Source organism: Coregonus lavaretus (genome assembly GCF_964263955.1).
Source record: "Coregonus lavaretus genome assembly, chromosome: 1".
Classification (NCBI taxonomy): domain Eukaryota; kingdom Metazoa; phylum Chordata; class Actinopteri; order Salmoniformes; family Salmonidae; genus Coregonus; species Coregonus lavaretus.
The window spans coordinates 17,881,587-17,896,721 of record NC_139988.1 but is presented as its reverse complement, the minus strand read 5'-3'; the positions used below and the strand labels follow the sequence as shown (position 1 = coordinate 17,896,721).

Here is a 15,135-nt window from a genome sequence, read left to right as displayed (position 1 = left end):
CCCTGCCTTACACAGGAAGCGGCACAGGTCCTAATCCAGGCACTTGTCATCTCCCGTCTGGATTACTGCAACTCGCTGTTGGCTGGGCTCCCTGCCTGTGCCATTAAACCCCTACAACTCATCCAGAATGCCGCAGCCTGTCTGGTGTTCAACCTTCCCAAGTTCTCTCACGTCACTCCGCTCCTCCGCACACTCCACTGGCTTCCAGTTGAAGCTTGCATCTGCTACAAGACCATGGTGCTTGCCTACGGAGCTGTGAGGGGAACGGCACCTCCGTACCTTCAGGCTCTGATCAGTCCCTACACCCAAACGAGGGCATTGCGTTCATCCACCTCTGGCCTGCTGGCCCCCTTACCTCTGCGGAAGCACAGTTCCCGCTCAGCCCAGTCAAAACTGTTTGCTGCTCTGGCACCCCAATGGTGGAACAAGCTCCCTCACGACGCCAGGACAGCGGAGTCACTCACCACCTTCCGGAGACACTTGAAACCGCACCTCTTTAAGGAATACCTGGGATAGGATAAAGTAATCCTTCTACCCCCCCTTACCCCCCCCCCCCAAAAAAAAAAAAAATTAATAATAATAACATATTGTAAAGTCGTTATCCCACTGGCTATAAGGTGAATGTACCAATTTGTAAGTCGCTCTGGATAAGAGAGTCTGCTAAATGATGTAAATGTCAATGTAAAACATTAATATTGAATATTGATTCTAGCTGCCATTCTTTATGTAAAATATTCACTATGACGGAGTTTATGTCCCATTCAGGAAATGATAATAGAATATTGCCATATATTACATAGGCCTACAATAATACAAAAATGGCTGAATATTTGAAATGTCCTTCTGCACAGTAATCCAACATGCTGTGTGTGCTCCGGGCGCCACCACGTGGGTAGGTAGCCTGTAGGCTATACATCAACACATAAATGCCATGCAGCTTCACGGGTTCTTTCTTGTGTTTGGACAGTTTTCTTAGAAGTTGCAGACGTACTAGGTACAGAGAAATGTCCTTCTAAACTGTCGCTTTATGAAAATTAAGCCCTGTCTCATGGTTATCCTCCATGTCGCAGCTCTTGCGCGTTGCTCTGGGATGATAGTGGCTGTGGCACCCGGATGCGCGCCGTCCCAAACGTTCTTATATTCAGCACCACAGCGGAGTGGACAGCTCCCGTCCAGTGCACAGCCAGACAGGCCACGCATTTGGCACTGTACAATGATCAAATTTGTACATTTCACATTTTAGTCATTTAGCAGACGCTCTTATCCAGAGCGACTTACAGTGCATACATTTTCATACTGGCCCCCCGTGGGAAACGAACCCACAACCCTGGCGTTGCAAGCGCCATGCTCTACCAACTGAGCTAAAGGGTAGAGCATACTGTATTTCTCTACACAGCCTTCGTCAAATTCTCTCGAGATTAATATTAAGTATAATTTAAAACGCGCCCAATTTAAATGACTAGCCTACACTTGTTGCATGGGCTTCCTTTGACTTTCACCTAAAATCGAAGATATTTGAAACATTTCCGGAAGTGTTTGAATTCTCAGGTAAAACGGTTTCTGATCCCACGCCAGGTCAGGAATTCCAGTGTTACATCATTAATGCACATAAAGCAAGCAAGTAATTTTCTCTGCCATATAGCATTGGGCGTGCAAAGTAACTAAGTACTCCTGAAGAGGCTGACCATATACAAGACAATGGTGCAATCTAGTGGTCACTAAAACTACTACAGTCGTAGTATCGTTATACTCGCTACAGGATGTAGCTGTGATTGTAGCAACCTCTTGGACACTGGTACCCGATTAGCTCTGGTCCAAGGCGTTACATGAGACTGACGATGAACCAGAGCTATGAGAGACTGTTTCAGGGCAACATGAGACTGAGTTGTACGATATGTTGCTTTTCTGCCCAGTTTAAGGCAATCGATACTGTGGCAGAGCATTAGAGAGAAAAGAGAGAGAGAGATGGTGAGTGTTTCCAGAGGTAGTCCTTGAACTTCACCTTCAGCGTTAACCGCTGGTCAGTCATTCTCCAGGCGCTGGCTACGGCTTTACGTTGATATCCATTGTGTTTGGTTTACACACACAGTGTGCTCCAAAAAGTATTGGGACAGTGAAATGTTTTGTTGTTTTGGCTCTGTACTCCAGCACTTTGGATTTGAAATTATACACTGCTCAAAAAAATAAAGGGAACACTTAAACAACACAATGTAACTCCAAGTCAATCACACTTCTGTGAAATCAAACTGTCCACTTAGGAAGCAACACTGACTGACAATACATTTCACATGCTGTTGTACAAATGGAATAGACAACAGGTGGAAATTATAGGCAATTAGCAAGACACCCCCAATAAAGGACTGGTTTTGCAGGTGGTGACCACAGACCACTTCTCAGTTCCTATGCTTCCTGACTGATGTTTTGGTCACTTTTGAATGCTGGCGGTGCTTTCACTCTAGTGGTAGCATGAGACGGAGTCTACAACCCACACAAGTGGCTCGGGTAGTGCAGCTCATCCAGGATGGCACATCAATGCGAGCTGTGGCAAGAAGGTTTGCTTTGTCTGTCAGCGTAGTGTCCAGAGCATGGAGGCGCTACCAGGAGACAGGCCAGTACATCAGGAGACGTGGAGGAGGCCGTAGGAGGGCAACAACCCAACAGCAGGACTGCTACCTCCGCCTTTGTGCAAGGAGGAGCAGGAGGAGCACTGCCAGAGCCCTGCAAAATGACCTCCAGCAGGCCACAAATGTGCATGTGTCTGCTCAAACGGTCAGAAACAGACTCCATGAGGGTGGTATGAGGGCCCGACGTCGACAGGTGGGGGTTGTGCTTACAGCCCAACACCGTGCAGGACGTTTGGCATTTGCCAGAGAACACCAAGATTGGCAAATTTGCCACTGGTGCCCTGTACTCTTCACAGATGAAAGCAGGTTCACACTGAGCACATGTGACAGACTTGACAGAGTCTGGAGACGCCGTGGAGAACGTTCTGCTGACTGCAACATCCTCCAGCATGACCGGTTTGGCGGTGGGTCAGTCATGGTGTGGGGTGGCATTTCTTTGGGGGGGCCGCACAGCCCTCCATGTGCTCGCCAGAGGTAGCCTGACTGCCATTAGGTACCGAGATGAGATCCTCAGACCCCTTGTGAGACCATATGCTGGTGCGGTTGGCCCTGGGTTCCTCCTAATGCAAGACAATGCTAGACCTCATGTGGCTGGAGTGTGTCAGCAGTTCCTGCAAGAGGAAGGCATTGATGCTATGGACTGGCCCGCCCGTTCCCCAGACCTGAATCCAATTGAGCACATCTGGGACATCATGTCTCGCTCCATCCAGGATGCTTTAGTCCAGGTCTGGGAGGAGATCCCTCAGGAGACCATCCGCCACCTCATCAGGAGCATGCCCAGGCGTTGTAGGGAGGTCATACAGGCACGTGGAGGCCACACACACTACTGAGCCTCATTTTGACTTGTTTTAAGGACATTACATCAAAGTTGGATCAGCCTGTAGTGAGGGTGACTCCAAATCCAGACCTCCATGGGTTGATAAATTTGATTTCCATTGATAATTTTTGTGATTTTGTTGTCAGCACATTTAACTATGTAAAGAAAAAAGTGTTTAATAAGATTATTTCATTCATTCAGATCTAGGATGTGTTATTTTAGTGTTCCCTTTATTTTTTTGAGCAGTGACTATGAGGCTAAAGTGCAGGCTGTCAGCTTTAATTTGAGGGTATTTTCATCCATATCAGGTGAATCATTTAGAAATTACAGCACTTTATGTACATAGAGGACCAAAAGTAGAGACAAATTAACTTGTGTATTAAAGTGGTCAAAATGATTACATTAAGCTTCTGACTCTATAAAATTGTTTTGTTTTGGTTGTGTTTCAGATTATGTTGTGCCCAATAGAAATGAATGGTAAATAATGTATTGGGGACTATGTACAAAAAGTGCTGTAATTCCTAAATTGTTCACCCCATATGGATGAAAATACCATCAACTTAAAGCATTTGTCACTGTCCCAATACTTTTGGCGCTCACTGCATGTATGCTGTTTTTTTGTTTTCTTATTTTTTTCTTTCAAGAGGTCAATTTTAAGCACACCTCATGTATTGGAAAGACCCAGGTCTGTTAAATAGCAGCTGACAGTGATTCCAATATTCTTGGAAATCTTGTAAAAAGCAAATAAGGAGAAGACACACAAGAGTTTCCTCACAAGTCAGTTTAATTGATTGTTAAAATAATTAAGGCTAAAGATATGCTGTAGCAGTACATAGATAGGTGATCCATGTACTGTTACTGGGGACAACCATAGTCACGGCAACATGACAAGTCAGAGGGGGAACCTTGACCTGTTCATCAACCTCCAGGTTGGAGTTGGAAGAAGTTGATCTTAGGCACTGACTAAAGTCAGTTTCACACATTTTACCAGAGCAGTAACGAAGGATTTTGTGAAGTTAAACTGGCCCCAGATCTGTGCCTAATGACAACTTATCCCCAGTGCACTCAACCTCCCCCTCGGGATATACAGTGTACAAAACATTAGGAACACCTACTCTTTCCATGACAGACTGACCAGGTGAATCCTGGCGAAAGCCATGATCCCTTATTGATGTCACTTGTTAAAGCCACTTCAATCAGTGTAGATGAAGGGGAGGAGACAGGTTAAAGAAGGATTTTTAATCCTCGAGACATGGATTGTGTATGTGTGCCATTCAGAGGGTGAATGGGTAAGACAAAATGTTTTTCCACGCTCAACAGTTTTCCGTGTGTATCAAGAAGAATGGTCCACCACCCAAAGGACATCCAGCCAACTTGACACAACTGTGGGACGCATTGCAGTCAACATGGGCCAGTATCCCTGTGGAACGCTTGACACCTTGTAGAGTCCATGCCCTGACGAATTGAGGCTTTTCTGAGGGCAAAAGGTGGTGCAACTCAATATTATATGAAGTTGTTCTTAATGTTTTGTACACTGAGTGTAGAGCATAACTCAGTAGTTACTCCCTCTCCAATTCAACCATTCCAATAACAGTGTCAAAACAATAAACCCAAGCCATTTCAATGTTTGATATACATTTTATATTCATATATAGTCATATTTCATATTGTACAAAGTTACATTCTGAACTGCAAAGGCTCTTTCATAGAAATAAATACTGAAATGGCTAAACTGCGATATGAGGCGCCTCTTCTCCTGGAGAGGAGAAACACACACACACTGACAGGCACAAAGGCACACACGCACACACACCCTTGTTCACTCCTCAGGACAGACTCCGGAGTAACACTCACCAGCACAATCTGCTGGTACACAGACCAGAGACACCGACTGAGTGTGTCAAATGACACCTTCCTCCCCATCTAGACGCAACCACAGATTAGGGTCAAAAAGACAAATGTACAAAAAGTCAATAATAAAAATAGGCTTAAAATAGTCTCTGAACACTTCAGTATCATGTCAACCTATCAGGAGGGATCCTGTTCGGTCAGAGTTCACAGTCACCCTGTCCCCTAGTGTACAAAAGGTAAAAGGAAGACGTTGCCCCTAGACGCTTATCTAAGGTCAGTGTTGAGTTGTTCCCCCCTAATTGTTCACGTTGGGATTTGGAGGGTAAATTGATCCTAGATCTGTGCCTATGGGTAACATCTACTCTCAGCATACAAAAGACTCCAGAAGCAGAGAAACCAGCTATTATACACTCTCACATCTCTGCTCTCTAGAAAATGCTCTTAGTTCATTTGCAGAGATGATAGCTTAAAAATATATCTTTCTATCCATCTATCTATACACCATGAACCTTATAAGAGACTGTCTGTCAAAATATTATTGTATCTACAGAGAGACGGGCTGAAAATGCTGCTACAATGCCGTACATTCACATTATTCTGATCAACTGAAATTATTTTCCTTTGGTAACCGTCTGTGTAACATCCTTTTACATAGGTATAAATACTCGGTCACACTTCAAAAGTCCATAATGTTTTGTTTTTTTGTAACTTTCAAACCTAAGGCAGCCGTTGATTTTCGTAAAATGTCTGCAAACTCTAGCTGGTGGGAAGGAAGACGGGAGAGCAGTCAGAGACCCTGTTCCAACACTCTTAAAGTGCAACCCTGCCTTCCTACCTACCTTCCGTGAGGTCATTAATAACTAATCTGTCTCCATTCTATTATTTCAATCATCAATCCAACCCAGTTGTAATTACCCCTAGGAAGGGAGGATGCATTTTTAAGTATTGGAATAGGGCGATTCTCTGACCCTGCAGCTACAGACATGATTGATCTGTGATCTATTAGGTTTTCCTAAACATACATCATAGTCATGGAGAACAACACTGATCCCAGGTCCAGAAAACTGACAATTGATTAAACTGTCTTGCATACAATCAACATCCATGTTCTCACAAAATTAAACACAAATGAGCATGCAAGAAGAGCACACCTATGTCATTTAGGACAGAGGATTGGCTCCCTCGCTGGATTGTCCTGTAATCCTTGCTTTCTTATTGGACGACGTGAGACATCATGCGGTTGATTTGGTTTTGCAGTTCAAACACAGACATCATTATTCTCCTGTGTCTCGTAGAGTTTCATACAGTATTGTCTCCTCTCTGTCCTTTACTGAAAGGAAGCAGAGATGAGGACAAGGGTGTGGCCAAAGACACACCCTGAACATACATGGATTCCACCAATCACCACACAGTATTTGGACAGAGGGGTTGGACACTAAGCGTCCAATAGAAAAACATGTGCAAAACATGACCTAAGAAAATTAAATAAACAGAAATGATTTTGTTTTCAATAATAATAATTATAGTAACAATAATAATTATAGTAATAATAATAATTATAGTAATGATAGAAGAGCAACAGGCTTGTATCAGATAAAAAATTCGATACAATCAGTCAAATTTAAAATTAAATAAACAAATAACCGTAAAACTAAAAGAAACATGCAGAAGAGTGAATCTGATTGGGCAGCTTGTTCCTGCTTCGAGCAGGCTCCTCCCACTCCTAATCTCTGTGGCAGGGTCAGAGATCAGGGGTTAAAGTTCAGGCCTGACTGCCCATGACCTGCCAGACGATCAGGTGACTCCTCTCAGCTTTAGCCAGGAACGGCTGCAGCTTCAGAGTGTGCTCATCCAGTGGCTCCTCAGTCTCCCCAGCCTCGTCACCTACACACACACACACAAAGACACACAGACACACAGACAGACACACACACAGACAAAGACACACACACACACACACACAGCAAGACATTAAACATTAAGTCACTTCAACTCATACAAATCTGTATGTTTTCATATACGGACTGTACTTGTCAATTGATTGTCTGATATGATCGTCCTAGCCAACTCACCCATCCTGAAGTCGATGTATCCCTCTCCGCCACTCATCACCAGAACAGACCTGTCCAGTTGCTGTTGAGGGTGCTCCCCTACCCCCTTGTCACTCCCCACCTCTGCTGCTTCGCCAGCACCTGACGGGATCACCTGACCTGGGGGGGAGGGAGGACCTTCATCCAGTTAAAAGGCAGGAGGAGGAGGAGAAGAGAGGGAGGAGAAGTGAAGTTACCTGGGACAGCCGTGAAGAACTTGACGGCGTCTCGGTGACCATGGAAACAGAGCTGAGCATGAGCCATGGAGCAGAAGGGTACGAAGGTTCCAGCTGTCACCTTGTCACTGTTCTCATCACCATACACACGGATCACTCCACCAGGTTTACCTGGCCCCGCTGTCACCTTATCGGCTAGAGGCAGAGCGAGAGAGAGATGAATCATTAAAATAGAGAGATGGTGGATAGATGGAGGGATGGAGAGAGAAATGAATCATTACATAGAGAGAGGGGAGAGAGAGAGTGATGGGCACAGAGAGCGGGGGATGGAGAGAGAGAGACTTCCCCTTACTGTCAGTGAGAGGTATAGAGATGATGACTCCGTTGCCGGTGCCGACCCAGAGACGGTTACAGGACACCATGAGAGCTGTGATCCTGACAAACGAGAAGCCCAGTTTCCCCGTACCTGAGGGAGATCAACATGACGTATTGTTAAAAAAATAGAAATAATGAAGTATGGGTCTGTATTTCCTGTATGTGACTTGGGCTTTCTAATGCCATGAATCCCTGTCCCATATCATTCAGCTAACAAGGACACACAAACACCACAATCACGCTGCGTTAGAAGCATAGAACACAGAACACAATAACAGGTGTTTAAATGCCCTTGGTTCCTCACCCAGCATCTTGCTGACGTAGGGCTCTATGTCGACGTCCTGCAGGTGTTGGTGTGTGTGGGCGTGGAACAGTCTCAGAGTAGAGTCCAGTCGGATGGACACCCAGATACCATCTCCATCCCACGCCAGCTGTCTCACCTGGCTCTCCTTACGGGGGTGGGCATCAAACGACTTCTACGGGGGGGGAGAGGGGGAGATGGAGAGACAGGATGGAAAAGGAGGGTTAAAACTATAATCTGTGGATGGCTAGACTTCTGTGTTAGGTATGTGAGTCAGTCCGTCTGAGCCTGTCTGAGCCTGTGTGATTCCGTGTGTGTGTGTGTTTGTTTGTGTGTGTGTGTCAGGCATGCCTCTATCTTCATGGCTTTGGGCTGGACCACGTAGATCTTGTTCCTGAAGCCACACCAGACCTTGTCGTGAACCACGGTCATACAGCGGATAGAGTGGTGGGGTCTGCCCAGGTCTAACAGGTGGTAGTTGGTCAGATCCCACTGACCATCTGGAGGGGGAGGGGGGGGGGGTGTTAGCATCAGCATATAAATCCTTTAATTGATACCCTTATATAGGATTCAAGTAGATCAACGGACACAAAAACACATGTAAGAAAGCATATGGAAACGCGTCAACCTTACCCACTCCTCTGTGGAAGATAGCCAGTGTTCCATCAGCCAGAGACACCAACACTCTCCCCTTCACATGGACGATGCCCAGGACAGAGTCCTTCAGCTTTATAGAGTGGAGACACTTCCTCCACTGGGCCACTGACGAGTGCACGTACACACTGGAACACACACACACAGAAAAACACACACCAGTTTGACTGATGAGATCAATATGAGATGGATAAACATATCTGATTGATTAATTAGTGGATTGGCATCTCACCATCCGTTCTGTGCCCCCAGCCACATGGTAGGTAAAACACTGCTCATCTTCTGGGCTTCTTCTCTCATCAGGTCCTGTTCCTCTGGGTTAGGGTTGGAGCTCACACCATCCTTTACCAGATCAGACTCCCTGAGAATGGAAACAGGATGTTATAACGTGCGTGTGTGTGTGTGTGTGTGTGTGTGTGTGTGTGTGTGTGTGTGTGTCCGTCCATGTATCCCATACCTCTGTGTGTAGTTGGCTGGCGTCTTCCCAGGACTAGTACTCTGAACACACAGAGGGTCAGTGAAGACATGTTCAGTGTAGACTCCCCTCTGACTTAAGTCATGCTCCGGGCCTGCAGGACCTGCACTGGCCTCTGTAGCTTCAGTAGCCTCCTCTGCAGCCTTGGAGTCTACACAGGGAGGAGAGCGGGAGAGAGAATAATAGTAGAAGACTTATTAAACGGACAGGGAATCCATAGTCCAAATCACATGTTTCTATAACCCTGTAGGGTAGACCTTGGAATTCAGCAGATCTCTCCATGGAGAAACTGGGGTGAAAGGGTTTAGGTTAGAGGGCTTCACTGGTTCGATTGTCATCGGGTCTATGTAGCTACAGCTGACAGACTGAGTGAACCCGAATGGACCTGACCACAGCTCTGCATAGGCTATAGCATATTTATTTTACGCTAATAAGGTTAATTTATTAACTTATAGAAGGCCTAGCCGACATATAAAGACCTATTTGTTAAACAGAAGTTCAACTTTGCTGATAAACATAACATTGTTGTCACTCGGGTCCAATCTAGAACCAGACCCGTTAGGGTACTGATCGGGTCTAGGTCAAGTTGTCCTCGGTTCCATTCGGGTTCAGGTCTGATTGTTCTCGGGTCTGTTCAGGTCCGGGTCCAAAGACCTCTAGTCTAGCTAGCAAATGCATACCCAGCAATCACCCACCTCTGGAACTAGCATAAAATCCACTAACTTAGCACATCAGTCCAGTGTGACTAGATCAGTAGAAACTGCTAAGAATTGTGATGCTCAAACTTCAGAGGGACGTCTCTTACCGGTGTCTGTCTCATTCTCTGTGACTGCTGTCTGGGGGGTAGCCACCTCCCCCTCGGTAGAGCAGCCAACCACATTGATCCCTGCCAGCACTCCAGCTTCGCCCCCTGAGCCGCTGCTGGTTGTGCTGGCTTCCAGAGTCCCGCCCTCAGCACCTGACCCCGCCTTCAGGTTATGGGGTACCTCCTCCCCTGCCGGGTAGTCGGTCTCTCTGGCACCTGACACACACACACACACACACACGTCACACGCAAGCACACACGTACACACACACACACACACACACACACACACACACACACACACACACACCCACACGCACAAACACCATATATAAACGTGTACAAACAAACATGTTATGGTTAGCTACAATCAAAAGAAATATACGTATTTTGCTGGGTCTTGAGTGTACATATAAAATGCACACACACTTGACCCACACACAAACACACAGACCTGGCACGCTGGCCATGCAGAGGACGTGGGAGTTGCAGACAAAGAAGTTCTCCAGGACGTTCCCAGGCTGGTTGGCATCGATGACGATGACCTTAGTGGTGGCCTGAGTACTGGTACAGATCCACACCAGAGAGGACAGCTCCTCCTGGTGATGCCGCTCCTTCTCCTGCTCCTACACACACACACACACACACACACAGTGGGAAAAGGTGTATGAGTGTGTGTGTATGAGCGTGTCTGTGTGTCTGTATTGTATGAGCGCATGCTGAATGACCGTGTGACTGTGTGTGTTGTGTACATGTACCTTTAGGTCCTGGTCCAGTTTGTCCAGACTGCTCTGTGATCCTATCTTGCTATGAGGGCTCTCAGTACCAGGGCTGGTCAGGTCACTGTAGAACACACTGGCTCCTACTATTGAACCGCCGTCACGAGTCTTACCCCCCGACAGGTTCACACCCACAGCACACCACAGCTACGGGAGGGAGACACACAGTTAGCAATACGGCACTGTATATAGAGCGACATACAAGGTAAGAATAGAGCATGGGAGTGGAGTTGAAGCATGGGAGTGGAGTTGAAGCATGGGAGTGGAGTTGAAGCATGGGAGTGGAGTTGAGCGGTCGGAAATCCCACTTATCATCCTTTCTAGTTATCTACCCACCTCGTTCCTTTCTGTTAGCATGTGCACGTACTAAGTACACCATCATGCTTTCCGGATACGTGTCTTTTCAGATTCCACAATGATTCTTTATTTGTGGACACTACATCCCTGCACTCCCTCTCTTGCTCTTGGCCCTCATCTTTGTAAGTCACCTTGTTTTTGCAGCTGTGTGTTTGATCAATTTCTTTATGAAAATATTTAGCTAACTCCATGACAGTAGCTAAAGCAAGGGGCTATAGCAGCACACAAGTAGACTACAAATGCATGCTGGGCCGGGCATGCTCTGAGCTGGTGAAGTGAGCGCTACTGGAGCAGGCGAGAAGGCCGATGCTCCAGCCTTTGGGGAACTCGCTCCACGCTCCAGTCAAAATGGGCACGCTCCGCTCCAGCTCCACGCCGCTCACATACTCTGGTACACACACCTTCATGGTAGCATCTTTCTCATCCAGTGGTCGGATATAGACCGGTACAGGTAGATTCTTCATCTTGTTCTCTGACGTCTGACCACCGTTGGCCACCTGTAAAATAAAACAGCGTGGTCAGAATACCTGGAGTCGCTTAACCTAACGTAACCTAACGTTACCTACAGCCCGTCTATAAAAAGTCAGCCATATAAAGTAATCCACAAAGTGACTTGTCCTACCTTGAATTTCTGCGGCAGGCTCCACCCGTAGGCCTGTACCCGGCTGTCCTCCTCCTTCTCAACGTGGGCTTTCACCTGTCTGTACTGGGCTCTCTTCTGCTCCCTACGAGACACCATGTTGCCTGCCTCAGACCTGAAGGGGGGGGGGGGGGGGGGATGCATAAAAGACATCACATCTATTCTGGACATACAATCCGGCGTAGATAGATAAATGAACTGAAAGGATGGGGGCATGGAGGGTGGGGCCAAAGGATGATTCAATCCTTGATGAGTGAAAGACTGTATGAATAAATGGGGGGATCATGAGTGAATGGACAGATGAGTAGATGTCTCCAACACTCACTCCTCATTGAGGAAGTCGAAGGCCTTGCTCTTGTCGCTGGGTAACTGTTGCAGCGCTGCACTCCTCTTCTTTACGGAGGGCTGGACCTGGGAGGAGGGGGCATTGTACTTCACGTTGACCGGAGCCGCCTCCGCCGGCTTCTTAGCCGCTGCGCCACTTGAACTGAACAACCGGCTGAAACTGGAGGATGGAGGGAGGGCCAGAGGGATGGAGGGAGGGGTAGAAAGAAAGAGCACAGAGACACATAGAGGGGTAAAAGGTGGACAAAGCAGCAGCGGCAGGGTTTAAGGGATAAATAATCAAATCAAGGGTTGATTACCCTCCCACACACACCCACTACTACGACCAAAAGCAGGGTTTAACAGCGAGCCAGTCTCCACTCAGTGATTTTACAGGGGATGGGAGAGCAGGGAATGCGTTGGTTAATACTGTAACACGAACCAGGCAGTTAGTATGTCAACACAAAACACAACGTTCCAAACTATTGCTGCTAATCCCAGCTCTAGACACAACGCTTGTTAAGTAGCAGAGTGAGATGAGAAGACTAGAAGACTAGGTCCAGAAATATCAGGATTCTTTAAGATCAAATATTTACAGTCCATCAGGTCAAAACATATATACTACATGACCCTCTCCATAAAGCAGAAAATAGCCTTCCCTCTCGGTCACAAACTCAGTGTGTCAGTTCAGAAATCTGTCCAATCACAGATTGCATACTGTACACAGCATCTGACTCTGGAATACAACAATCTATTCCACCGTACGCCCACTTTCTCCCATCACACCCCCCTATCATACACACCCTCCCACATCCCAACCCCATCACACACACCCTCCCACATCCCAACCCCATCACACACACACTCCCACATCCCAACCCCATCACACACACCCTCCCACATCCCAACCCCATCACACACACCCTCCCACATCCCAACCCCATCACACCTCCTGCACACATACGACAACAACAACAACAACAGGCATGATATAACAGAGAGAGAGGGACCAGAGGAGCAGAGGGCAACAGAAAACACAGGGGATTTCTTCATAAATAAACATGCATTTAACATTTCACGCACACACCGCCTCTCCAACAAATAAATGCTTTACCCTCTGCCTAAAATATAAATAAATGATTAGTCAGACGCATTACACCCCTCTCCAACAATACATGTCAAACATAACCACACACCATTACCATTCCTACTGAAACTCAACAGGGAGAGCCTGTATCAGGAAATTGCAGTTTAAGACATTTCAGTAAAATATATTTCATATGCGTACTAGGTACACACAGACACCTTCCGTTTGTAGGTGAATAGTTTTCTAAACGTTTGAAAACAGAGCATACGTGTTGGTTTCCCTTGGGAGATTTCAAAAAATGTGAACTCACGCCGACTTACAACAAAAACAAAATGACACTTGAAGTAAAAGCCATTCTCTGATCAGGCAGGCACTCCCTGCATGGTTTATTGGTGTTGTTTGTTAAGAAACAGAATCAAGAAGACCCTTAGCATGGCAAAGGTTTACCTACACGCTGGAGATCAAAACAGGATTTTTTAAAATAATAAAACAGAGAAAACAAAAGGAGGAAACAGAATCAACGATGGTCAACAATCATCGTACAGTGACTTTAGCTTCAGGTACGTATGACAGCTCTGAGAGGAGGAGTGTAGGGAGAAAAGAAGAGTTAAGTAAAGGAGAAGGATTGTATTGAAGGAGTGAAGAAAATGAGAGCTAGAAAGGAGTGGTAATAGAAAATGAGTGATGGTAAAAAAGGAGTGGTAGTAGAAAATGAGTGATGGTAAAAAAGGAGGGAAGCTTACAACTGCCAGATGCTGGATTTCTTCTTGTCTGCGGCATCAGGGTTCTCTCTAGATGCTCTGAGGGAAGAGAACACATTTAAATGTTGTAACAATGAGTCCTCACTATTCAGCTGAGACAAAAACGATCTTGTTACTCAACCAGCTAGAATCGCCCAGGAGGGAACGCACTAGAAGGGGTGCATATTTATCAATAAGAACATTGTGTGGGTGGAACACAGAAGACAAAAACTCTTCAATATGCATCACTTTGTTTTGGACTAGCTCAGCTTTAAAGGTGCTACATGGTCAATCCGACATCTGCATTGGCCGTGCAGCATTTACGGTCACGAGGCCTCTGCAGAAGTCAGGGCATTCATATTTTTTGCGCTTCACGGCGCAGCGCAGAGCTGTTGAGAAGAGCTGTTGTCAAGAAAGTGAGTTTGTGTTTATACAGGACCTCCAGCCTCCACCTACCGTCAACCAATCATGTCAATGGGGAGCTATAGAGAGCCCTCCGCATTGTTACAACATTTGGGAGGCGCATGGCTATGTGTACGGAGCTTGATTTGGCCTCTGCATGCCTCCGGAGGCTCCGCAATTGCGTCACACCCTCCATACGGAGCCTCCGACCACATTTTAGGATCAAGCATAAAATTGGCTCTTAGTTACAAGATTCCCCTCCTCCCTCTCCTCTCCTCCTCCCCTCTCTTCTCACCGTATCATCTCTGTCCATCGTACAGCTTCCTGTAGCTCCATCAGTCTCTCCTTGTACTGGTTCCTCTCCATGAGGACTCTGGCCATCTCTACTCTGGTGAACCTCTTCCTCTGGGCTGTAGGAACATCCGCCTGCCAGGAGTGGTATCAGCACCATCATTAGACACACATGTCCGCGCGCGCACACACACACACACACACACACACACACACACACACACACACACAGAACTCACATCTTCCTCACTGTTCTCACTCTTAGTCTTCCTTTTGTCTTCCTCCGCCACGGCCCGAACCCTAAGAGAGAAACACACACGTCACACACACTGGAGATGAACACACAC

At 46.5% G+C, this 15,135-nt stretch overlaps 1 protein-coding gene across 4 annotated transcripts in view; it reads right to left on the bottom strand.

Moving 5' to 3' along the window:
- Positions 1–4,214: 4,214 nt before the first annotated feature.
- Positions 4,215–15,135, bottom strand: part of LOC311132102 (C-Jun-amino-terminal kinase-interacting protein 4-like) — a 53,041-nt gene continuing 42,120 nt past the window's right edge. For 2 of the 4 annotated variants that reach the window (XM_084165290.1, XM_084165289.1), the window contains 13 exons: positions 15,028–15,088; positions 14,793–14,923; positions 14,099–14,155; positions 12,270–12,449; positions 11,927–12,059; positions 11,706–11,801; positions 10,927–11,094; positions 10,623–10,794; positions 10,169–10,384; positions 9,346–9,514; positions 9,121–9,249; positions 8,868–9,016; positions 8,347–8,734 (listed from right to left, as the gene is read on the bottom strand). In XM_084165290.1, coding sequence (XP_084021416.1) covers positions 8,508–8,734; positions 8,868–9,016; positions 9,121–9,249; positions 9,346–9,514; positions 10,169–10,384; positions 10,623–10,794; positions 10,927–11,094; positions 11,706–11,801; positions 11,927–12,059; positions 12,270–12,449; positions 14,099–14,155; positions 14,793–14,923; positions 15,028–15,088 — 1,888 coding nt within the window. In that variant the 3' untranslated portion in view covers positions 8,347–8,507. Of the gene's footprint in view, positions 7,177–7,364; positions 7,503–7,579; positions 7,754–7,910; positions 8,025–8,237; positions 8,735–8,867; positions 9,017–9,120; positions 9,250–9,345; positions 9,515–10,168; positions 10,385–10,622; positions 10,795–10,926; positions 11,095–11,705; positions 11,802–11,926; positions 12,060–12,269; positions 12,450–14,098; positions 14,156–14,792; positions 14,924–15,027; positions 15,089–15,135 lie in introns of those variants that run through there. The other 2 variants (XM_084165291.1, XM_084165288.1) reach the window with 2 other exon arrangements.